This window comes from Pristiophorus japonicus, chromosome 2 (assembly GCF_044704955.1).
Source record: "Pristiophorus japonicus isolate sPriJap1 chromosome 2, sPriJap1.hap1, whole genome shotgun sequence".
Lineage (NCBI taxonomy): Eukaryota > Metazoa > Chordata > Chondrichthyes > Pristiophoridae > Pristiophorus > Pristiophorus japonicus.
The window spans coordinates 40,471,527-40,497,255 of NC_091978.1; the positions used below are offsets into that span (position 1 = coordinate 40,471,527).

The following is a 25,729-nucleotide window of genomic DNA, read 5'->3' on the forward strand; positions in this document are numbered from 1 at the left end:
CCCGACCGACTGCACCGGGGGGGAGGCAGGGAGGGGGAGGCAGCCGTTCCCGACGGCATGGGGTGGGGGGGGGGGGGGGAGAATGGAGTGAGGGCCCGACCGACCGCAGCAGGGGGGAGACAGGGAGGAGGAGGCAGCCGTTCCCGACGGCAGGTGGGGGGGGAGGAGGCAGTGAGAAGTCTGCAGGACGCCTCAGAAGTTGAGGCAGCCATTCCCGACGGCAGGGGGGGAGGCCCGTCAGGAAATGTGCGCGCGTGCGCGAACGCTCCAACGCGCAGGCACAGTGTTGCCGGCACGAAAAAAACTAATTTAAATGGTACCCGCCCCCTCCCACTTACAAAATCGGCGCGAGTGGTAGGCTCCGCCCCCTGGGCGCCGTGCCAAGCTGCCATGGAGCTGCAGGGCGCTCCAGAATCGCGCGTTTTTTTTCAGGCACCCTTTTCGGCGGGAAAAACGGGCGCCCAGCTCGGAGGGGCGCCTGTTTTGTAGCGTGTGGAAACTTGGGGCCAAAGTTTCTTACCCCTTAATCCTTTATCGGTTAAGAAACTGTCTATCTCTGTCTTAAATTTATTCAATGTCCCGGCTTTCACAGCTCTCTGAGGCAGTGAATTCCACAGATTTACAATCCTCAGAGAAGAAATTCCTCCTCATCTCAATTTTAAATGGGTGGCCCCTTATTATGCCCCCTAGTTCTCGTCTCCCCTATCAGTGGAAACATCCTCTCTGCATCCACCTTGTCAAGCCCCCTCATAATCTTACACGTTTCGATAAGATCACCTCTCATTCTTCTGAATTACAATGAGAAGAAGTCCAACGTCCTCAACCTTTCCTCATAAGTCAACCCCCTCATCTCCAGAATCAACCTAGTGAACCTTCTTTGAACTGCCTCCAAAGCAAGTACATCCTTTCGTAAATATGGAAACCAAAACTGCATGCAGTATTCCAGTTGTTGCCTCACCAATACCCTGTATAACTGTAGCAAGCCTTCCCTGCTTTTATATTCCATCCCCTTTGCAATAAAAGCCAAGATTCCATTGGTCTTGCTGAACCTGCATGCTAACCTTTTGTGTTTCATGCATAAGTACCCTTAAGAACCACTGTACTGCAGCAGTTTGCAATTTTTCTCCATTTAAATAATTTGCTCTTTGATTTTTTTTTCTGCCAAAGTGCTTAACCTCACACTTTCCAACATTATACGCCATCTGACACATTTTCGCCCACTCACTTAGCCTGTCTATGTCCTTTTGCAGGGTTTTTTGTGTCCTCCTTATACCTTGCTTTTCCTCCCATCTTTGTATCATCAGCAAACTTGGCTACGTTACACTCAGTCCCTACTTCCAAGTCATTAATATAGATTGTAAATAGTTGGGGTCCCAGCACTGATCCCTGTGGCACCCCATTAGTTACTTATTGCCAACCCAAGAATGAACCATTTATCCCGACTTTGTTTTGTTAGATAGCCAATCCTCTATCCATGCTAATATATTACCCCAACCCCGTGAACTTTTATCTTATGTAGTAACCTTTTATGTTGCACCTTGTCAAATGCCTTCTGGAAATCCGTGTACACCACATCCACTGGTTTCCTTTTATCCACTCTGTTCGTTACATCCTGATTTCCAGCAAATTTGTCAAATATGACTTCCACTTCATAAATCTATGCTGACTCTGTTTGACTGAATTATGCTTTTCCAAATGTCCTGCTACTGCTTCTTTAATAATGGACTACAACATTTTCCCAACCACAGATGTTGGGATAACTGGTCTATAGTTTCCTGCTTTTTGTCTGCTTCCTTTTTTAAATAGGGCCGTTACATTTGCAGTTTTCCAATCTGCTGGGACCTCCCCAGAATCCAGGGAATTTTGGTAAATTACAACCAATGCATCCACAATCCCTGCCGCTACTTCTCAAGACCCTAGGATGAAAGCCATCAGGTCCAGGGGATTTATCCACCTTTAGTCCCATTATCTTACTGAGTACCACCTCCTTAATGATTGTGATTGTGTTAAGTTCCTCCCCCTTCCCCCCCCCCCCCCCCATAGCCCCTTGACTATCCCATCATTGGGATATTTTTAATGTCCTCTACCATAAAGACTGATACAAAATATTTGTTCAGAGTTTCTGCCATCTCCATGTTCCCAATTACTAATTCCCCGGTCTTATCCTCTAAGAGACCAACATTTACTTTAGCCAGTCTTTTTGTTTTTATAGATATATAGAAACTCTTGCTATCTGTTTTTATATTTCATGCTAGTTTACTTTCATAGTCCATCTTCGCTTCATCATTTTTTTAGTCGTTCTTTGCTGGCTTTTAAAAGCCTCCCAATCTTCTGTCCTCCCACTGGTTTTGGCCACTTTGTATGCCCTTGTTTTTAATTGGATACCGTCCTTTAGTTAGCCACAGATGGCTATCTTTTCTTTTACACCCTTTTCTTCTCACTGGAATATATTTTTCTTGAGAGTTGTGAAATATCTCCTTGAATGTGCGCCACTATTCATCAACCATCCTACACTTTAATCTATTTGCTCAGTCCACTTTAGCCAACTCTGCCCTCATACCTTCATAGTCTCCTTTATTTAAGCTTAGTACACTGGTTTAAGATGCAACTTTCTCACTCTCCATCTGAATTTGAAATTCAACCATGTTATGATCACTCATTCCAAGGGGATCCTTTACTTGGAGATTGTTTATTAATCCTGTCTCATTACACAGGACCAGATCCAAGATAGCCTGCCCCCTGGTTGGTTCCGTTACATACTGCTCAAGGAACCTGTCCCTTATGCACTCCCTGAACTCTTCCTCAAGGCTACCCTGACCAATTTGATTTGTCCAATCAATATGGCAGTTAAAATCACCCATGATGTTCCCTTTTTACAAACCCCCACTCTTTCCTGGTTAAAACTCTGACCAACAGAGTTGCTACTGTTAGGGGGCCTATCGACTATGCCCATCAGTGACTTTTTCCCCATATTATTCCTTATCTCCACCCAAACTGTTTCAACATCCTGATCATTTGAGCCAATATAGTTTCTCACTATTGCAGTGATTCCACTCTTTATCAATAGAGCTACCCCACCTCCTTTTCCTTTCTGTCTGTCCTTCCGGATTGTCAAACACCCCTGAATTTTTAATTCCCAGTCCTGGTCACCTTGCAACCACGTCTCTGTAATGGCTATCAGATCATACCCATTTCTATTTGTGCCGTCAACTCATCTATTTTGTTACGAATGCTATGTGCATTTAGACAAATTGCCTTTCAATTTGCTTTTTTTACCCTTTTTTCCTGCTTGTTTCCTCTCTCCTTCAAACTCACTTTCTTTATTTTTGGTTTCTAATTCCAGCTTTACTCCCCTCCCTACTGAATCTATTTTCAGGTTCTCATTCCCCTGCCAAGCTAGTTTAAACTCTCCCCAACAGCACTAGCAAACTCCCTTCCCCCGCGAGGATATTGGTCCCGGCTCTGTTGAAGTGCAACCCATCCGGCTTGTACAGGTCTCACTTACCCCAGAAGCGGTCCCAATGCCTCAGGAAACTAGAGCCCTCCCGCCTGCACCATCTCTCCACCCATATATTCATCTGCTCTATCCTCCTATTTCTGTACTCACTAGCTCGTGGCACTGGTAGTAATCCAGAGATTACTACCTTTTTGAGGTTCTGCTTTTTAATCTCTCCTAACTCCCTAAACTCTGCCTGCAGGACTTCATCCCTCTTTCTATCTATGTCATTGGTCCCGATATGGACCACGATCTCTGGCTATTCACCCTCTTTTCCCCCCCCCCCCCAAATGCCCTGCAGCTGCTCAGTGATATCCTTGACCCTGGCACCAGGGAGGCAACATACCATCCTGGAGTCACGTCTGTGGCCGCAGAAATGCCTGTCTGCTCCCCTGACTGTTGAATCCCCCTACCGCTATAGTTTTTCCATTCTTCTTGGTGCCGTGGATTTGGCTCTGGTTGCACTTCCCAGAGCCACCATCGCCCTCTGTTGAAGAACGAGATGGACTCGGGGAACTACCTGCCTAGTCCTCCTCTTCTGTCCGGCGGTCACCTAATCCCTATCTGCCTGCACACTCTTAACATCGAAACATAGAAAATAGGTGCAGGAGTAGGCCATTCAGCCTTTCGAGCTTGCACCACCATTCAACATGATCATAGCTGATCATGCACTTCAGTACCCCATTTCTGCTTTCCATACCCCTTGATCCCTTTAGCCGTAAGGGCCACATCTAATTCCCTTTTGAATATATCTAATGAACTGGCCTCAACAACTTTCTGTGGTAGAGAATTCCATATGCTCACAACTCTGAGTGAAGAAGTTTCTCCTCATCTCGGTCCGAGATGGCTTAGCCCTTATCCTTAGAGTGTGATTCCTGGTTCTGGACTTCCCCAACATTGGGAACATTCTTCCTGCATCTAACCTGTCCAATCCTGTCAAAATGTTATGTTTCTATGAGATCCCCTCATTCATTTAAATTCCAGTGAATATAAGCCTAGTCGATCCAGTCTTTCTTCATATGTCAGTCCTGTCATCCCGGGAATCAGTCTGGTGAACCTTCGCTGCACTTCCTCAATAGCAAGAATGTCCTTCCTCAGATGAGGGGACCAAAACTGCACACAATATTCAAGGTGTGGCCTCACCAAGGCCCTGTCCAACTGTCGTAAGACCTCCCTGCTCCTATACTCAAATCCTCTCGCTGTGAAGGCCAACATATCATTAACTTTCTTAACCGCCTGCTGTACCTGTATGCCAACTTTCAATGACTGATGTACCATGACAACCAGGTCTCGTTGCACCTCCCCTTTTCCTAATCTTGTCACCATTCAGATAATCTGCCTTCCTGTTTTTACCACCAAAGTGGATAACCTCACATTTATCTACATTATATTGCATCTGCCATGTATTTGCCCACTCTCCTAACCTGTCCAAGTCACCCTGCAGCCTCTTCGTATCCTCCTCACAACTTACACTGCCACCCAGCTTAGTGTCATCTGCAAACTTGGAGATATTACATTCAATTCCTTCGTCTAAATCACGAATGTATATTGTAAATAGCTGGGGTCCCAGCACTGAACCTGCGGGGTGACCACCTCTAGAAACGTGCTATCCACATAGCTCTCAGTCTCACAGATGCACCTCAGTGACTCCAGCTGCCGTTCAAGCTCCAAAACGCGGAGCTCGAGTTGGTGCAGCTGGAGACACCTCCTGCACACATGGACATCCCGACTGCGCGAAGCATCCGGGATTTCCCACATGCCACAGGATGTGCAATTCACGGGACTGAGCTGACCTGCCATCCCTCGAGTTGCACTCGGAACTATCAAGTAGAACTAAACTCTAACCTTAGCAAAACATACCCAGCAACTACTCAGCAATCAGCTGATTTAACTAATATTTATTTAAAGACTAAGTACTAACTGAACAGAGGAAAAAAAACACTCACCAATCAGCTACTTCCTTTGTGCCAATGTCACTTTTAAACTCTGACGTCCCTTTTGAATGTTGCCCGCTGCTGCTCCCACGCAGGTCCGCTCCCTCTGTGAAATATCACTTGCCTATTTGTAATTTTTAAATTAATCTTCTCCTCCTCTCCGAATTCCCATTCTTTCCAAATTCCTGAATAAACCACTCTGTTTAAGACCTCTGTGTGCAGATCACTTTATTCTCCATTGAAATATGAAGCAAAGCAGTACAAGTGGATGAACTTTCCAAAAGTGAAAAGGCTAGTTACATTTGAAACTTCAAGTGAAAGCCATAAATAAGCCTTGGTTTATTGTTACCATTTTATAATGTGGTGTGTTTCATATATACTATCTCCTTTTCTGCCAGTTTGAGTGACGGTCAAAAAAATTGAGTAATGTTTCTTTCATATTTATTTGCTAGATTAGAACAATTCAGTGTATTGTGCAATTTAGAGTAAAAGAGATATATCCTAGTCTTCCACTTCTGTGTACATGTCATGTTGAATATTGTGTTGCACTACAAATACTGCACATCCAAAGTAGTCACAGATGTCCCCATTACATGTTTGCCTTTGCAATTTGAATTATTGCAATGAGAAATTCATGTGTGCATTTATAAATCTGCAAAGCAGGACATTGTGCAAATTGTCCATGCATTATACACAAGCATTTTGAGACCTATCAGTGTTACACTTGGTACATTTGTGAAGAGACTATTTTACCTTAAAGTCAGCTTACTAACTTCCTCATAACCCTAAACTTAACAGGGTTTAAAATTATAAGAATGTTGTAATAGAAACCTTAATTTCTATAAACTTTAAATCAATCCAAAAAAAATCCTTGCATTTTTCTAATGATTGATGTTTAGCTACCGCTCCCAGACATGTCTCCTGGAAGCTTAAATTTAAGCATTCTTTTGAGTGTAGCATTTTGATTTTAAGCTACATTTGTTAATTCAGTATAATTCCCTTCCCTTCCTCCCGATAGTGTAACTGAAACTTGACGTATTGTATTACTGAGATCTATCTTGTGCACTACCATGCTCCTTGTTAACATAATGGGTTGATGATGTCTACAGTCTTGATACTGAACCATAATTATGTTCATGCTGTATGAATACCCAGTATGCCAAACCCCCAAGACAAACATCACAAATTTACAAATCTCTTTTTTTTTAAAAAAGGAATTTTATAAAGTGTTTGTGTGAGATATATAATAAAATATCTTCTCGCCAAGGAATATTTACCACCCAGTAATTTCATCTTTGACCCCACCGTTCTTAATAGGCTCAAAGTTCTTTCTGTTTAAATGCAACAATAATTACTGCAACAGACCGTAAATGTTTTCATTTTGTTGCTATTTGATACATTTTTATGCTGATATGTAATACAATACAGTGATTTAAGGTGTCTTTGAGGGAATGTTGACGTTTATTGATTTTCTGTCAAGAAAAATTGAAGGGTGAGTTAACCTCACCCCACATTATGAACACAAAGTGAATGAAGTTTGGAACAATTTGCCTGGCTCCAACGTATGATTTTTTTTTTAACAAAGTGAGAGGGAAAATTTCATGTTGTAATATATATTCCAATTCTCCCATGTGTTTTCATTTAATGGATATGACTGGTAGTAAATAATCTTATTTAGCATTGTTTTTTCACAGTAATAATCTTCTGCTTACATTGATGTTTATATTTCTTAGTATGAATGTACAGAGGACTGAACAAAGTGAGAAATTACTTTAGTGAGGCGTCACTTCAGTGAGGCATCAGAAGTCAGCTCAGCTGGTGTGCTCGTCCCTAGCATAAGTCAGTGCTTTCAGAACAGAAAGGGATTACTCCGAATACCAAGCCAGGCTTTTGCTTCTTGACTGAAATTAATTGCAATGTTTTCTCTACATTGGCGTTGTATTATATGTATTCAATAATTTGGCATTATATGAGTAGAACATGAACAAATTCAATATTTTTTATTGAAGGAGTGTATTTGAAATTTTTAGTACTTCATCTGCTATTTCCTCCTTTTCTATTCAGACATGCACGGAGACACTTTAGTCAAGCTGAAGGAGGACAGCTGGATGAGGTGCGACAAGTAATGGGTATGCTGGCTTTTCCCTCAGATACTCATATTTCACCTTATAAGGTAGGAATTGATTTGTTTATTTCCTTATTATTATAGTCTTTGTGAGAAACATTTAAACATCAAATAAATTATGGATTAGAGAATCTGCGTTTTAAAATGATAGGATATCAGAAATGTGCATGTTGCCCTTAATGTGTGTAATAAATATGAATTTATTCCAAGCGGATTTACAATCCACGAAAAATTACCCTAAAACCTTGATCTGCTCTGAGCCCCATTTACCATGGTGGGATACAGCTTGGCCATCAGGGCATGCAATAACTCTGGGAGCGAAAAACTGAGATCATACTGTAGGCCACTCTTGTATAGAATAGTCCAGCATAGAAGGAAGCCATTCAGCCCATCGAGTCTGTGCCGGCTCTTTCAAAGAGCAATCCAGTTAGTCCCACTCCCCCACTCTTCTCAAATATACTTGCAATTTTTTCATCTTCGAGTGTCTATCCAATTCCCATTTGAAGGCTACTATTTAATCTGTATCCATCACCCTATCAGGCAGTGTATTCCAAATCCTAGCCACTCGCTGCATAAAAAAGTTTTTCCTCAAGGTTCACGAGATTGATCCCTGGGATAAGAGTTGACCTATGAGGAGAGATTGAGCAGATTGGGACGATATTGTCTGGAGTTTAGAAGAGTGACGGGGAATCTCATTGCATCATATAAGATTCGGAGGGAGATTGGCAGGGGAGATGCTGAGCGGTTGTTTTCCCAGCTGGAGAGTCTAGAACTAGGAGGCATCGTCTCAGGATAAGGGGTCGGCCATTTAAGACTGAGATGAGGAGGAATTTCTTCACTCAGGGTTGTGAACTTTTGAAATTCTCTACTCCAAAGGGGTGTGGAAGCTGAGTCATTGACCATATTCAAGGCCGAGTTAGATAGATTTTTGGACTCGAGGGGAATCAAGGGATATGGAGATCGGGTGGAAAAGTGGAGTTAAGGTTGACGATTCGCCATGATACTGAATTGCGGAGCAGGCTCATTATTATGTTCTCATATCCCCTCTGGCTTTTTTTGCCAATCACCTTAAATCTGTGCCCTCTAATTATCAGCCATTAGAAACATTTTCTCTTTATTTACTCTATCTTAAACCCTTCATGATTTTAAACACCTCTATCAAATCTCCTCTTAGCCGCCTTTGCTGTAAGGAGAACAAACCCAGCTTCTCCAGTCTATCCACACAACAGTAATGCCTCAACCCTGGAACCATTTTCGTCAGTCTTTTCTGTACCCTCTCCAAAGCCTTCATGTCCTTCCTAAAATGTGGCAGAAACTACGGTGTGACAATGGTAATCAGAGCACATTACTGAGCTCTTGTCTTCACTGAGAAAGGGTATGTGGTGCTTGCAACCGAAATATTCTTTATTTTCTTGGGATTGATCTTCCGTATTGTCTACTTTCTTGTACAAGTGCATTCATTATGAAAGACCAGGTCCAAAATTAGAGTTACACTGTAGTTTTTCTGACACTAGCTTACTCGTAATTCCTTGCTCTTGTCATGTATCCTACTGTCATTGTAATCCATGCATAAACTAACCTAAGTTGTACACCGCGAGAACACTGACCACTAGGTGGTGAACTTGTGGGAGACAGTCCTAACCTGGACCTTCAGGTATAAAAGGGGAAGCTGCACCCATCTTCTCCACTTCAGTGCTGGCTAATAAAGGACTGGTCACAGAGTGACCACCTCTCTCTAGTATGGGCCTCGTGTGCATTTGTTCTGTATAGTAAGGACATATCATTGGCGACGAGAAACTGGGATTTAAACCATGCGAGCATGGCCACGAGCAGCACAGACGACAGGTACTGTATTGATGATTGGGACGATTTTATTGAGAGACTACGGCAAAGTTTCGTCACTAAAGAATAGCTGGGACAGGATTCGGCCGATAAATGCAGGGCTCATCTCTGATGGTTTGTGGATCCAGGCCGTACTCCCTGATGAAGGACCTTCTAGCGCCAGAGAAGCCGGTGGACAAGACTTTGCCAGAGCTCAGTAAGTTGATCGGGGAACACTTTAAGCCGGCGAGCAGCAGCACATGGCGAGACACCGGTTTTACACGCACCGGCGGTGAGAAGGGCAAAGCGTTCCAGACTTTGTGGCAAACCTCCGGCGACTGGCAAGCCTATGTAAGTTCCTAGATGCATGCAGAGCGGAGATGCTGCGAGACTTTATTATTGAGGGCATCGGGCACACTGGGGTTTTCAGGAAACTGATTGAGACCAAAGACTTGACCCTGGAAACGGTGGCTTTGATGGCCCAGACATTTATCTCAGGGGAGGAAGAGACCAGAATGATGTTTGACAAAAATCTTGGTTTAAATGCAGCAAATGGACAGGGAGTCAACATTGTTAACGCGGCACACAGTTCTCCACGCAGACAGAGGCAATTGGACATACCCGAGCATGTAGTCGAACCCAAAGGGGGAATTCAACAGAGACAATGGCTAGCTGAATGGCGATTCATGCCATCGCAAGGGACAATGCGGCCAGCAATGGGGCCATCAACACCTGTCAATGGTGTGTTTTAAGGACAGTTACAAAGACAGTCGGAGACGATCGACTGGTAATGGACCTTTTGTTTCCAACAACGGCTCATGTTGGAGGTGTGGAGGCAAACACATAACCAGAGCTTGCAGATATCAGCAATATACCTGCAGAAACTGCAACGTCAGCAGTCACTTGGCGCATGTGTGCAGGAAGCCTGCAGCCAGGTTGATGTACGAGGAGGACGGGCCCGATGTAAGCCCTACAAGGCCAAATGGACACTGGGGGAAATCGCTGGAAGCTGAAGTTCAGAGAGTTCATGTGGAGCACATATACAGTTCATACGCCAGGACGCCACCGATAATGATGATCGTGCTCCTCAATGGCATCCCAGTATCGATGGAGCTAGACACGGGGGCCAGCCAGTCCCTGATCAGTATCAAACAGTTCGACAAGTTGTGGGCGTCCAAGGCCGGGAGGCCAAAATTATTGCCGATTGACGCACAGCTACGGACATATACAAAGGAGATCATTCCGGTGCTAGGCAGCGCCACTGTAGTCATGACCCACAAAGATTCGGAGAACAGGTTGCCACTCTGGATTGTCCCAGGGGACGGTCCCGCACTGCTGGGGAGGAGTTGACTTGCTGTCATGAACTGGAAATGGGACGATATCAATGCAATTTCTTCTGTGGAGCGAGTATCATGCTCACAGGTCCTGGACAAATTTGACTCACTCTTTCAACCTGGCATTGGCTTTTTCATGGGGACCAAGGTAGTGATTCACATAAACCCGGATGCTAGACCAGTACACCACAAGGCCAGAGCGGTGCCGTACGTGATGCGGGAAAAGATAGAAGGCGAATTGGACTGTCTGCTGAGGGAAGGCATCATCTCGCCAGTCGAATTCAGTGACTGGTCAAGCCCGATTGTGCTGGTGCACAAGACGGATGGGTCGGTCAGGATATGTGGCGATTACAAGGCCACCATCAATCAGGTGTCACTCCAAGACCAGTACCCGCTACCGGGAGCGGAGGACCTTTTTGCAACGCTATCCGGTGGCAAACCTTTTTCAAAATTGAACCTGACCTCCGCTTACAGGACCCAGGAGCTGGCGAGTGAGTCAAAGAAGCTGACCACCATCACAACACACAAGGGGTTGTTTGACTACAACAGATGTCCATTCGGGATTCGCTCGGCCGTCGCGATCTTTCAACGAAACATGGAAAGTCTCCTCAAGTCGATTCCAGGGACGGTGGTTTTTCAAGACGACATCCTCATCACGGGTTGCGATACTGAAGAACACCTCCCCAACCTGGAGGAGGTGCTACGCAGACTGGACCGGGTAGGTCTGCGACTGAAAAAGGCGAAGTGCGTCTTCCTAGCTCCAGAGGTAGAATTCCTGGGGATGAGGGTAGCAGCAGACAGGATCAGACCTCCTGCGTCCAAAACGGAAGTGATCCAGAGAGCACCCAGACCCCGTAACACGACGGAGCTGCGTTCATTCCTGGGGCTCCTGAACTATTTTGGTAACTTTCTTCCCAAATTGAGCACGCTGTTAGAGCCGCTACATGTGCTCCTACACAAAGGTCGCGAATGGGTCTGGGGGGACAGCCAGGAAAGGGCTTTTGACAGAGCATACAATTTGTTATGCTCCAACAATCTGTTAATTCTATATGACCCATGTAAGAAACTTGTTTTAACGTGCGATGCTTCGTCCTATGGTGTCGGGTGTGTGTTGCAGCATGTCAATGCCATAGGCCAGTTACAGCCGGTAGCTTATGCCTCCAGAAGTCTGTCCCAGGCAGAAAGAGGGGCTATGGGATGGTAGAAAAGGAAACGCTTGCATGTGTCTATGCAGTAAAAGAAAATGCATCAGTACCTGTTTGACAGGAAATTTGAGCTGGAGACAGATTACAAACCCCTAACGTCTCTTTTGGCTGACAACAAGGCCATAAATGCAAATGCGTCGGCCCGCATACAGAGGTGGGCGCTCATGTTAGCCGCCTATTACTAGACAATTCGGCACTGACCGGGCACCAAAAACTGCGCCGATGCACTCAGCAGGCTCCCACTAGCCAACAATGAGGGGGCAACCGAGCATACTGCTGAGATGGTCATGGCTGTTGAAGCTTTCGAAAGCGAAACCCGTGACAGCCCATCAGATCAAAGTCTGGACAGATAGAGACCCGCTACTACCTTTAGTCTAGAAATGTGTCCTGAATGAGGACTAGGCAGCCACATACGGGGCATGCCTTGAGGAATTTAAACCATTTCACAGGCGCAAGGATGAACACTCGATTCAGGCCGATTGCCTAATATGGGGAAACCGAGTAGTCATGCCCCAGATGGGCAGAGAGGCGTTCATCTGAGAACTCCACAATGAGCACCTGGGCATTGTCTTGATGAAGGCAATTGCCAGGTCACACGTTTGGTGGCCAGGGATAGATGCAGACCTGGAACTTTGTGTTTGCAGGTGCAACACATGTGTCCAGCTGGGCAATGCGCCCAGGGAAGCCCCCCTTAGCCCCTGGTCCTGGCCCGCCCAGCCATGGTCACGCATCCATGTGGACTACGCAGGTTCTTTCATGGGAAAAATGTTTTTGGTTGTCGTAGACGCCTACTCCAAATGGATCGAGTGTGATATTTTAAATTCAAGCACATCCTTTGCCACGTGAGAAAGTCTATGGGCAATGTTCGCCACCAATGGTCTACCGACGTCTTGGTCAGTGACAATGGCCCGTGCTTTACAAGCATTGAATTCCAGGACTTCATGGCAGGAAATGGTATCAACCATGTCAGAACGGCACCATTCAAGCCGGCCTCAAACGGCCAGGCGGAATGAGCAGTGCAGATAATCAAACTGGATGCTCAGAATCCAAGGGAGTTCCCTACAAAGCCGCTTATCACACCTCCTGTTGGCCAATAGATCCCGACCACACTCGCTCACAGCGGTTCCACCCGCAGAGCTGCTAATGAAAAGGACACAAAAAACAGGTTATCCTTTGTACACCCCACCATGAAAGAAATTGTTGAGAGCAGGCGCTGGTCACAATGTGACTACCATGACGGGAATGCGAGGGCACGATGTATTGATGTCAATGACCCTGTCTTTGTCCTCAACCGGGCTGCAGGGCCCAAATGGCTCACAAGCACTGTGATTTCCAAAGAGGGGAATAGGATTCTGGTAGTTAAACTTACCAATGGATAAATCTGCCGCAAACATGTGGATCAAACAAAAAGGAGGTTCAGCAACCCCATAGAAGAAGCAGAGGAAGAACACGATGTAGAGTTCACTCCACCACAGGTGACCGAACACCGGTACCAAGTGGAGGAGAGCCCAGTCACTGTGGGCAGTCCGGACAGGCCTGAGGCACCGCAAACAGCAGACACTCAGACCAGCACCCAACAACCGGAGCCCCAACTCAGGCGCTGTACAAGGGAGCGTAAACCACCAGAGAGACTTAACCTGTGATCCTAATAAGACTTTGCGGGGGAGGTGATGTCATGTATTCTACTGTCATTGTAATCCATGTATAAACTGACCTAAGTTGTACACCGTGAGAACACTGACCACTAAATGGTGAACTTGTGGGAGACACTCCTAACCTGGACTTTCAGGTATAAAAGGGGAAGCTCCACTCATCTTCTCCACTTCAGTGCTGGCTTAATAAAGGACTGGCCACAGAGTGACCTTCTCTCTAGTATGGGCCTCGTGTGCATTTGTACTGTGTAGTAAGGACATATCAGCTCTCCTGATAGTCCACCCCAAATCAACTCTACCTTGCCCCCTCCATCTTTACTTTCAAAAGATACTTAAATAAAACTCTCTTTAACCATGCTGTCATCATCTCCTACTTTCTGTTCCCCTTTTTTTCCCTTGCTGCTTGCGATCTACATTTTACAACTGTTCTGTGGAGCACTCTGACAAAAGCAAAATACTACGAATGCTGGAAATCTGAAATAAAAACCGAAAATGCTGGAAATACTCAGCAGTCCAGGAGAGAAACAGTTAACGTTTCAGGTCGATGACCTGTCGTCAGAACTGGAACAAGTTAGAGATGCATCAGGTTTTAAGCAAGTACAGAGGCAGGGAAAGGGAGGAGGGGAGGGAAGAACGAAAGAGAAGGTTTATGATGGTGTGGAAGGCAGGAGAGCTTAAATAACAAAAGGGATGATGGTGCAAAGCAAAAGGAGATGGTAATGGGTTAAGTAAAGAAACAAAAGATGGGTCTAGAGGAGGTGTAAATGGGAATAGCAGAATCAACAGCTGCCGTGCGAAAAAATGGGGGCAGATGTTATGATCTTGGAAATGTTGAATTTGATGTTGCATCCCGTAGGCTGTAAAGTGCCTCATCAGAAGATGAGGCGCTGTTCCTCGAACTTACATTGAGCTTCATTGGAACAGTGCAGGAAATACAGAAAGATCAAAGTGGGGTGGAACGGAGAATTAAAGTGACAGGTGGCTGGAAGCTCGGTCACGCTTGCAGACTGAATGGCGGCGTTCCGCAAAGTTATCACCCAATCTGCATTTGGTCTCCCCAATATAGAGAAGACCACATTGTGAGCAGCGGATACAGTATACTAAATTGAAAGAAATCCTAGTAAATCACTGTCTCACCTGGAAGGAGTGTTTGGGGCCCTGGATGGTGGGAAGGGAGGAGGTAAAAGGGAAGGTGTTGCATCTCCTGCGCTTGCGTTGGGAGGGGAAAGATTGTTGAGGATGATTGAGGAATTACTGGGGTGTTCAGCCCTGAACTCATTGAATGGTGGTGCAGGCTCGAAGGGCCGAATGGCCTACTCCTGCTCCTATTTTCTATGTTTCTATGTTGCGGAGGGACGGACCGGTCCCTTCGGAATACTGAAAGAGGAGGGGAGGGGAAGATGTGTTTTTCAAAGCAGTCATTGAGTTGAGTCGTTCTCATTTTTGCTTCGAATGCCCTCAAACTGCAGAAGTTTGGGAGCAGGTTTTATTTTAATACAAGAGTCAAATCCTTCTGTTTCCATTGCAGGATCTTTTGGACCCAGCTCGATGGAAGATGCTTATTCAGCAGTTCAGATATGACAACTACAGACTTCACCAACTTGGAAACAGCTCTGTCTTCACTATAACACTCCAAGCAGGACTGTCAGCGATAAAAACACCGTATCCTTTTACAAGTTGAAATGATAATCCTTTCAAGTCTCAGTATCAGTGTCTAAAATTGTCTAGTTACAATAAAAGTTTAGTTGCTTTCAGAAACATCTAACCTTACAGATCTTAGATTGCCATAAGTATCCAACTTTTAAAATCTTCGCTTCTGCATGGTTCTATGGGATATTGGGGCAGAAATCCTGGCCTCCCCGGGTCCATAACGACATTTCTAAGGACCCGGGAAGGCATCACAAAAGCCGGTTTTCAACGTGTAATGCGCATGCGCTGAAAACCGGCTTTTCTGATCTGTCAAGCTGGAGCTTGACAGATCGTCGACATCTCGGGAGCGAGGACATTTGCAAGGACAAGATTGCGGTATTTGTCCATATCTTGCCCAGCAAATGTTCTCAAAATTTGTGCCTGATAAAAGCAGCCGCATAGCCTACGTTTACAGGCGTAAGAGTCTTAAAACACACAAAAACATTGTAAAATAAAATTTTAAAAGCACATTTTATTGTTTAAAAATCATCCCCACTCTGCTAAGTTTATTTTAAACCATAATAATAATAATAAAGCTTTTGAAAAAAAAAATTGGAAAAATATATATTTTTAAAATTCATAAATAACTAATTTAAATTAATAAAAATATGTTGTGCATTTTATTTATATTTTATTATTGGTTATGTGTGTTTTGTGGGCTGTTTCTCATTCATAATAATGGGAACTCCAACTTACGGAGTTTCCATTATTATGAATGAGAATATACTATACCAGATTGGCTGCCCAGAGCCATGTGGCTCAAGGCCTGCGCACGTCCTGACGTGCATGGACTGCGATGCGCAGTCAGGGGAAGCCTCAGGACCGGGATCTCGCGTGGGCGCATCTGCTTCAGGTAGGTGCGTTGCTTTTTTCTAGAATCCAGTCGAATGCCTGTGGGAAGGAGAAACCGGGATTTCTGGGCCATTGCTTAAAATTCCAAGAATACTAAGAATATTGAGATAGTGGAATTCCCAATTAGAGGATTCCCTGAACAACAACAGGCAGACCAATAATTAATTAATGGAGCAGTGAATGTGGAGGGGTGAGGCATGTGTCACAGTGTTGGGGTGAGGCCCAAGGGGTTATGGTGGTTAAAAGTCGAGGGCCACAATTTATCTAGCACAAGAACAAGGTGGTAGGCTTGAGGCCAAATATTAAATATTAAGGCAAACATGGTGCTGGAGCTAATAGAAACATAGAAACATAGAAAATAGATGCAGGAGTAGGCCATTCGGCCCTTCGAGCCTGCACCGCCATTCAATGAGTTCATGGCTGAACATTCAACTTCAGTACCCCCTTCCTGCTTTCTCGCCATACCCCTTGATCCCCCTCGTAGTAAGGACCTCATCTAACTCCTTTTTGAATATATTTAGTGAATTGGCCTCAACAACTTTCTGTGGCAGAGAATTCCACAGGTTCACCACTCTCTGGGTGAAGAAGTTCCTCCGCATCTCGGTCCTAAATGGCTTACCCCTTATCCTTAGACTGTACTCTGGTTCTGGACTTCCCCAACATTGGGAACATTCTTCCTGCATCTAACCTGTCTAACCCCGTCAGAATTTTAAATGTTTCTATGAGGTCCCCTCTCATTCTTCTGAACTCCAGTGAATACAAGCCCAGTTGATCCAGTCTTTCTTGATAGGTCAGTCCCGCCATCCCGGGAATCAGTCTGGTGAACCTTCGCTGCACTCCCTCAATAGCAAGAATGTCCTTCCTCAGGTTAGGAGACCAAAACTGTACACAATACTCCAGGTGTGGCCTCACCAATGCCCTGTACAACTGTAGCAACACCTCCCTGCCCCTGTACTCAAATCCCCTTGCTATGAAGGCCAACATGCCATTTGCTTTCTTAACCGCCTGCTGCACCTGCATGCCAACCTTCAATGACTGGTGTACCACGACACCCAGGTCTCTTTGCACCTCCCCTTTTCCTAATCTGTCACCATTCAGATAATAGTCTGTCTCTCTGTTTTTACCACCAAAGTGGGTAACCTCACACTTATCCACATTATACTTCATCTGCCATGCATTTGCCCACTCACCTAACCTATCCAAGTCGCTCTGCAGCCTCACAGCATCCTCCTCGCAGCTCACACTGCCACCCAACTTAGTGTCATCCGCAAATTTGGAGATACTACATTTAATCCCCTCATCTAAATCATTAATGTACAGTGTAAACAGCTGGGGCCCCAGCACAGAACCTTGCGGTACCCCACTAGTCACTGCCTGCCATTCTGAAAAGTACCCATTTACTCCTACTCTTTGCTTCCTGTCTGACAACCAGTTCTCAATCCATGTCAGCACACTACCCCCAATCCCATGTGCATTAACTTTGCACATCAATCTCTTGTGTGGGACCTTGTCGAACGCCTTCTGAAAGTCCAAATATACCACATCAACTGGTTCTCCCTTGTCCACTCTACTGGAAACATCCTCAAAAAATTCCAGAAGATTTGTCAAGCATGATTTCCCTTTCACAAATCCATGCTGACTTGGACCTATCATGTCACCTCTTTCCAAATGCACTGGAAATTGAACAGATAACCTCCACATACAGATGGACAGGAAAATCATCAAGCCTGTCCCAGCAGAGGAATTGCGGGGGGCGGTGGGGGAAGGAGGGAACATGAGAAATAGGAGCAAGAGTAGGCCATTTGGCCCCTCTAGCCTACTCCATTTAATAAGATTATGGCTGATCTGATCCTGGCCTCAACTCCACTTCCCCGCCCACTCCCTATAACCCTTCACTCCCTAATCGCTCAAAAATCTGTCTATCTCCACCTTAAATATATTCAATGATCCAGCCTCCACAACTCTCTGGGACAGAGAATTCTACAGATTTACGACCCTCTGAGAGAAGAAATTCCTCTTCATCCCAGTTCTGAATGGGCGAACCCTTATGAAATTATGCCCCTTAGTTCTAGATTCCCCCATGAGGGGAAACATCCTCTGCATCTACCTTGTCGAGCCCCCTCAGTATCTTATATGTTTCAATAAGATCACCTCTCATTCTTCTAAACTCTAATGAGTATAGGCTCAACCTTTCTTCATAAGTCAACCTCTTCTCATCTCAGGAATCAACCTAACGAACCTCTCTGAACTGCCTCCAATGCAAGTCTATCCCTCCTTAAATATGGTAACCAAAACTGTACACAGTACTCCAGGTGTGGCCTCACCAATACCAGTTCCAGCAGGACTTCCCTGCTTTTATACTCCATCCCCTTTGTGATACAGGCCAACAATCCATTTGCCTTCCTGGTTACTTGCTGTACCTGCATACTCACTTTTTGTGTTTCATGCCGAAGGAGCCCCAGGTCCCTCTACTGCAGCATTTTGTAATTTCTCCCCATTTAAATCATTTTTTTTCTGCCAAATTGGATAACCTCACACTTTCCCACATTATACTTCATCTGCCAAATGTTACTCACTTAGCCTGTCTATATCCCTTTGCAGATTTTTTGTGTCCTCCTCACAACTTGCTTTCCCACCCATCTTTGTATCATCAGCAAACTTGGCTACATTATACTCAGTCCCTTCGTCCAAGTCATTATTGAGGACCCAGCACCGATCCCTGTGACTCCCCACTAGTTACCATTTGCCAACCGGAAAATGACCTATTTATTCTGACTCTCTGTTTTCTGTTAGCCAATCTGCTATCCATGCTAGTATATTACCCCCAACACCGTGAGCTTTTATCTCGTGCAGTAGCCTTTTATGTGGCACGTTATCAAATGCCTTCTGGAAATCGAAATACACCACATATAATCTGGGTAAATTCCTTTCAGGGTGGGAAAGGTGATCGAAGTGTATTCTGGGAGATCAGTACCTTTTGTATGCAGTGACATTAGCAATAGCAAGTAACTCATCCTGCTCGTTCGTGCATGTGCCATACCGGAAAGCTCTCGATGTAAACCGTGCTCCTTTAATTACAGTGCTGTGGCCAAGAACAGTCCAATTCTGGTGGCACTGATATATTATAATAGAATAACATTAATGCTGGCAAAGATCCACCTGACATAATAGTTCTCCCAGTTGCTTCTAGAGGCAGCAATTGTATAGACATCCCCAGTCAGAGCAGAAATGAAGTTAGGATTTGTGACTTTCAATCAATTGTATATATTCCATAGCCTCAGGAACTGCAACATATCAAGGTACCTTTGAGTCGAGGCAATTCAGTAATACAAAGGGGATCTTTATAATAATGTGAAGCAATTACTGCCAACCTCAACCCATGTGCAAGAAAAATTGACTCAACATGAAACATAACACAAGCTAGTTGCATATTCCAAGGTGTTGTTATAATCAAAGATCCATAAACTACTACTGGGAATGCCGTCTTTGTGTGATGTAAATAAACACCAGCTGCTTTTTTTTTTCTTTTGTATTAATGCAGATACCTTCTAGCAAGGGAGTATGTAAAATTGAAAAGCAGTTTCATTTGGAATGCGGTCATGCATCTTGCACAGGCTATTAAGAGTAACATTAGTTGCCCAGCCACTGCACTGGAGACGGTTGTGTGATTAGAGGTGGAGCGGTGTTGCGGGGGCAGGTGCGGGCAGCGTGGGCGAGGAAAGCAGAACGGAAAAGTAAAATAAAAATATGGGGGAAGAATGGAGAGTATATGATGAGTGTAGTAATTCAAGATTTCTTACCATATTATATGCCTGAGCTGTGTGGTCCACAGACAGTGCTATAAGGAAGATGGCACCTCTAAAAACCCAGACTGCCCTGTCTGTAGCAAATCTCTGAACAAGCTTGCACAACCTCTGCCGATGGCACACTGTGCCAACTCCCGATTGGTCTGCAAGATCTCTGGCGAAGTTATGAATGAAAATAATCCACCCATGATGCTACCTAATGGATACGTGTATGGATACAATGTAGGTTTCTAATGTTTCTTTGGTAGCCTATCAGTCTTTGCCTTCAAATAGATTGTGATGCCTAAAACCTCTTAAATTCATTATTGGCAAGAGAAGCGGTCCATGTGAGGACCAATGGTATAAATGTTTAAAAAATGTAAACCTTTAACTTATCCCAAAGCCAAACTGGAAACCCACTTTAATTATATTTTTCTATTAATGGAGATGATATGAGTAGATTCCCTACATTTTGTCCATTTATCCCACTCGACTGCCTAGCCTGATAACTAACCAGCTCAGGTACCAGGTGCTTGGTCTTCTCCTACAGTACTCCCAATAGCCAGCCTCCATAAAATGCCAGAAAGGATGCATCACTGGATTGATTGTTGGATCATGTAACTGATCCCCTCATTTAAGCAATGGAAAAAATTCTTAAAGGCATTTAAGAATCGAAAAATGAGACAATTGGAATGATGGAAAACAAAAGACCAGTGGCTTTTTAAGCCTGTGGTTCTCCAAAGAACAGGGTTTTTATTTTAAAAAATTTGGCAAACTGTTAAGTATTACAACATCAGTTACAAGGAATGTAAACTCGCTACTGAGTTTGCTCAATTCATTGCAATTGTGGTATTAATGTTACCCAAATTTCTCTATCCTTCCTCTTAAATACCCTCATGGGTGTGGAGAAAATCACATTGGATGCCTTTACAGGGCATGATCCAGTCTCATAAATGGGCACTTGCCACACCAAAGACTGAGATCATTTTCTGATAACTCAGATGGTCCAGAAATGAATCCTATGACATCTTTCAGAAGAAAACAAATACCAAGAATTGCAGAGGCCAGACTGTATCTCTTGACACCTTTACATGTCCATCACCTGCAAGTATCATTACATCACTAATCATGACCATCATTCACAGCACCTGAACAAACTGACCTGCAGTCCTCTTTATTGAACGCCTCTGGCCAGTATAAAAGCATTGCAAAGTGCTTCTACAGCTTACATTTGAAAGACCCCTATAGCATTTCAAAGAGCCTTCACTTTAATGGTATATTAAAGAGTTTGTTTATTTGTGTTGGAACGTGACACAAGTATTCTGTATACAGATATTTTATCAGGGATTGTCTCTTGACTTACTGATTCAACCTGGCTGCTATTGTCCCTGGCAGGAAATTCAGTTAGTAAATTGGTAACAAGACATAACAGTTAATGCCCTCCTACGAATTGAATTTTTCACTAAACAAACTGTTAGTTCCATTTTTAATCTTTTGAATTTGTGATATGAAATTTCTTCTAAGAATATCATCCTGCTAGCAATTATTTCAACACCCAAAGTTGATGAACTCCAGCATGCCTTGGCAGTTGATATGGTAGCTATAAGATCACATCTGTTGTTTATGCCTTTCTCTTATCTCAAGATATTAATGTTTTATCTTACCATTGCTTGCTTCTCCCATTTGAAAGGAAGTGCCAAAAATCATGTTAGCAACCTATATAAACAACAAAAGATTGTCTATGTAACTTCCCTGAAGGAATAAAAATTCATGTAAGCTCATTAATTATAGAAAAGCAAACTGCGTTCTAGAATGTATTTCCTTATAACAGCATTAGAAAGCCTAAAATGAAGAGAGCCATTTAGTGCAGTAAGCTTGCTCCTTCTGCATACTAGTAATATGATGGGAGCCTGTGCGGGGAGGCAGAGGGAAGTTGAGGGGAGACGGGGACGGGGGATGGAGGGGAGAGTGGTGGGGGGGGGGGGCGGAAAAACCCAGGGCGGGGGACAGGAGGGGCCACATTGCAGCGGAGGTCAAGGGGGGGCAAAGTGTGTTGGAGGGGCGGGCCTGGGGGTTCTGTGCCTCGGTGCGGGGAGTGTTCAGAGTGGGGTGGACGGGTTGACTGCGCAGATGGCGGTTGGTGGATGTGGTGTGGTTGGTGTCGCGGGGGCGTGGCTCCGGGGTGGCTGGGACTGGGGGCTCGACATCCGGGGGTGTTCGGCATTTGGGAAGGATTCTGACGGGACGGGGCGGGTTGGGTGCGGGGGGAGTGGTTCCCGGTGTTGGGTGGGTTCGGAGCCGGTAGGGGGGGGCTGTTTGGGGCTGAGATTGGGAGAGGCTTCTTCACTCGGGGAGTTGTTGATGCCAGTTCATTGGATGTGTTCGGGAGGGAGTTGGATGTGGTCCTTGGGACTGGGGGGGGTCGGGAGGCGTGGGGGGAGGTGCTGGGGTAGGTGATCAGCCATGATCTTGTTGAATGGTGGTGCAGGCTCGAAGGGCTGAATGGCCTACTCCTGCACCTATTTTCTATGTTTCTCTGATATATTTGTCAGTGTTTCCTCCTCCAGAATTACCTTCCAGTTGATATTGTGGTTAATTCTCCCATTTGTTTGCCTGCTGAAAACTTAATGATTTTTGTTCTCTTTCAGTCATTACTTTCTATTCGTCAAGATGACAAAATCATCTGCCCAAGAACCAAAGAGGTCTACAACTTCTCCCAAGCTGAAAAAGTATACATCATGTAGAAGTGTGGAAAGGGGCAAGGCCAGAATCTGAACCACAGGATAATGTCGGTCAGGCTCAGCCTGTTGGCCACTGATTACCTGTGGCAATGCACCTTTTTATTGGTAGGATGTGTGTGTCTCTTGCGACCAAAGATCCAAATGGAACAAGAAATACACTTACTGTTGTGTGATGACAAAAAGGAGCTCATGATGAACTCGAGGAGAGTTTGTACTGAAAAGGTGAAATAAAACAATTGAGGCTTTGACGTGGTTTTGTAGTGGTTTACATTATCTGAAGAATTTTGACAGTTTTCAAATGTACTTCATCCGTAAGTTTAAATTTAGTAACTTGCATTAGTGTTGTGCTTGGGGGTACAATATTGAACTTGTTCGGCTGCCTTATTTCAAGCCTTCAGAACTTACATAACTTGCACAACTGCAATTTAAAAAGTGTTTTCAGGTCGTAATGTTTTAGAGTAGTTTGCACTAATATACTTCAGTTTAACCGGATCAGCTGTAGAACAAAAACTTACCATATTTTGGGCAATTGTGATAACGTTCCAAGTACTAGAGTTTGGAAATTCCAGGAAGCTTACATTTTAGCACTATTTATGCATGCACATATTTAGATTGTAGCCTAAAAATTAAGAAGGTTGGAAGCAGTTGTTAATTAAAAAAAAATCAAATAAAACCTGGTTTTGATTTGTTTTATTTGATCACATGTTGTGTTCCAGAGTTAACTTTATTTTGAGAATGAGACTTTTCCCACCCATATTTCCCTCCCTCTTCCCCCCCCACTCCCCTGCCCCCCAAAGACATTGACTTGTGCTGGGATATGGTTTTGAACACTGCCAGTCCCCCATAGCACTCGTAAATGACCATTTTTGTGTGAATTTGGGAGGGAGAGAGCCAATGGGCTTTTACAACCCTATGCATTCATTTCCAAGCTACTAGTTAGTGATCCAAAGCAGATTGTTTCATTCCCTCCCCAACTTAAGGTTACAAGGCTAATTGAGTTAGATTGGCTGAGTGTTATACCACATAGTATGTTTACACATAGTATGTTTACTCATAGAGCCATCAAGAAGGCAGAAGAAATTTCCTCCTGTTTCCCTTGGTTGCCATGCATTATCCTCAGCCAAGAGAAAGGTAGCATACTGAAGCCAACAGCTAGGATTAATTTGAAATAGGCCCATAGGACGATAGTGGCAGTTAGGAGATTTAAATGTGGTCCATGATGCTTTTTTTTGGCAGTAGATTCTACACTGTATCCTGATCCAATCATTGAATTTCCCCACCCTGTACGTAAACTGTACCTGCAACACTTGCTGGCTTGGAATGTTTTTTTTGTCAATCCAGATATAAACAGAATGCATATGTGTATATGGGGCAAGTGGGAGGAAATGATAATTGAGGGTGGGGTTTGTGGTTCACGAGATAGCAGTCAAGAAAGCTGGGTCATCTCTGAACATCAGCAAAGATAAGTTTTCCTCGGGCCCTCTTGCTTTTGTAGGTCATAGCTTACAGCCACACTGCAGGATATCATCGAGGCTGAAACTTAAATGCAGTACTGAGGGAATGCTGCATTGGTGGAGGTGTCGTAATTCGGACAAGATGTTAAGCTGAGATCCCATCTGTCTGTTCATGTGGTCGTAAAAGATCCCAAGGAACTAGTAAAAGATCCCAAGGAACTAGTCAAAGAAAAGCAAGAGATTCTCCCAGTATCCTGGCTAACATCTATCCCTCAACCAACACCAAAAACAGATTAACTGGTCATTTAGTGCATTGCTGTTTGTGGAGCAATTGCTGTGTGCAAATTGACTCCCATCTTTCCCTACGCTACAACTGTAAATACACTTTCGGATGTCCTGAGCACATGAAAGGGTGCTATATAAATGTAAGTTTGTTCTTTCAAGGAGTGTCCAATTAGCAGCATTGCAGAGCCTGTGCCGGCCCTTCTTTACAGTATCTTACAGCTTGTAGCGGCGCATTCAGGGTTTCCATTTATACTAGCTATCATGTGTTGGGGTAATGTCATTTTTAAACCTGTAGTTACTATCAATAGCCCAGTAACATTAATCATAGAATCATGCAGCACAGAAGGAGGCCATTCGTCCCATGCTGCCTGTGCCGGCTCTGAGAGAATTATCCAATTATTCCCACTCCCCTGCACATTCCCCATAACCTTACAATTTTCTTCTTTTTCAAATAAATATATATATATTATATTATATATCGTTGAAAGTTACTATTGAATCTGCTTGTACCACCCTTTCAGGCTGTGCATTCCAGATTAGATCATAACTCCTGTTAATAAAACATTTTGTCTTATCTTTCTCCCATCTCCACCCCTCTAGGCAAGTGGGGAGTGTTCCCTCACACACCTGACTTGTGCCTTGTTTGTGGTGGAAAGGCTTTGGGGAGTCAGGAGGTGAGACACTCGCCGCAGAATACCCAGCCTCTGACCTGCTCTAGTTGCCACAGTATTTATCTGGCTGGTCCAGTTACATTTTTGCTTTCAACAAATCTATTAATACATGTTCTTCCAAGTAACAATTAATCTTGGCCTGGATTATGGTCCCGAGAAGTTTCCCCACTATTGACTGGCTGGCTGGTTGGGCTGACTGGCCTGTAGTTTACTGGGTTTATCCCTCTCCCCTTTTTTGAACGCAGATGTAACATTTGCAACCCTCCAGTCCTCTAGCACCACTCCCACCTTCAAGCAGGATTGAAAGATTGTGGCTAGAGCCTCTGTTATCTTCACATCATCATCATAGGCAGTCCCTCGGAATCGAGGAAGACCTGCTTCCACTCCTGAAGTGAGTTCATCCTCTGTATGTGTGCAGATGCAGGCGTCGTCCGCGTATTGTAGCTCGACATGTACTTCCCTCAGTAACCTCGGATGCATCTCATCCGAACCGGGTGACTTTTCGGAGTGTCTATTTGTACTGCCCTTTTTCTGTCCTTCTGCGCCTGTGTCCTCTCAAAACTCCTCCCCCGATGACTCCCACACGGATCTGGGGCCCTGCAATCAGTCCGACCACGTTGTTCCACGTGTGCTGCTGATCCTCCGCGAGCCTGCTTCTCCGACCAACCGGGCCTGCTGCTCCGAC

The 25,729-nt window shown here is 44.6% G+C and overlaps 1 protein-coding gene across 1 annotated transcript in view; it reads left to right on the forward strand.

Moving 5' to 3' along the window:
• maea (macrophage erythroblast attacher, E3 ubiquitin ligase) overlaps positions 1-23,307 on the forward strand; it is a 221,144-nt gene extending 197,837 nt beyond the window's left edge. The window contains exons 6-9 of the mRNA XM_070866887.1: positions 7,495-7,603; positions 15,096-15,229; positions 19,941-20,136; positions 22,542-23,307. Coding sequence (XP_070722988.1) covers positions 7,495-7,603; positions 15,096-15,229; positions 19,941-20,136; positions 22,542-22,637 — 535 coding nt within the window. The 3' untranslated portion in view covers positions 22,638-23,307. The remainder of the gene's footprint in view (positions 1-7,494; positions 7,604-15,095; positions 15,230-19,940; positions 20,137-22,541) is intronic.
• The last annotated feature ends 2,422 nt before the right edge of the window (positions 23,308-25,729 follow it).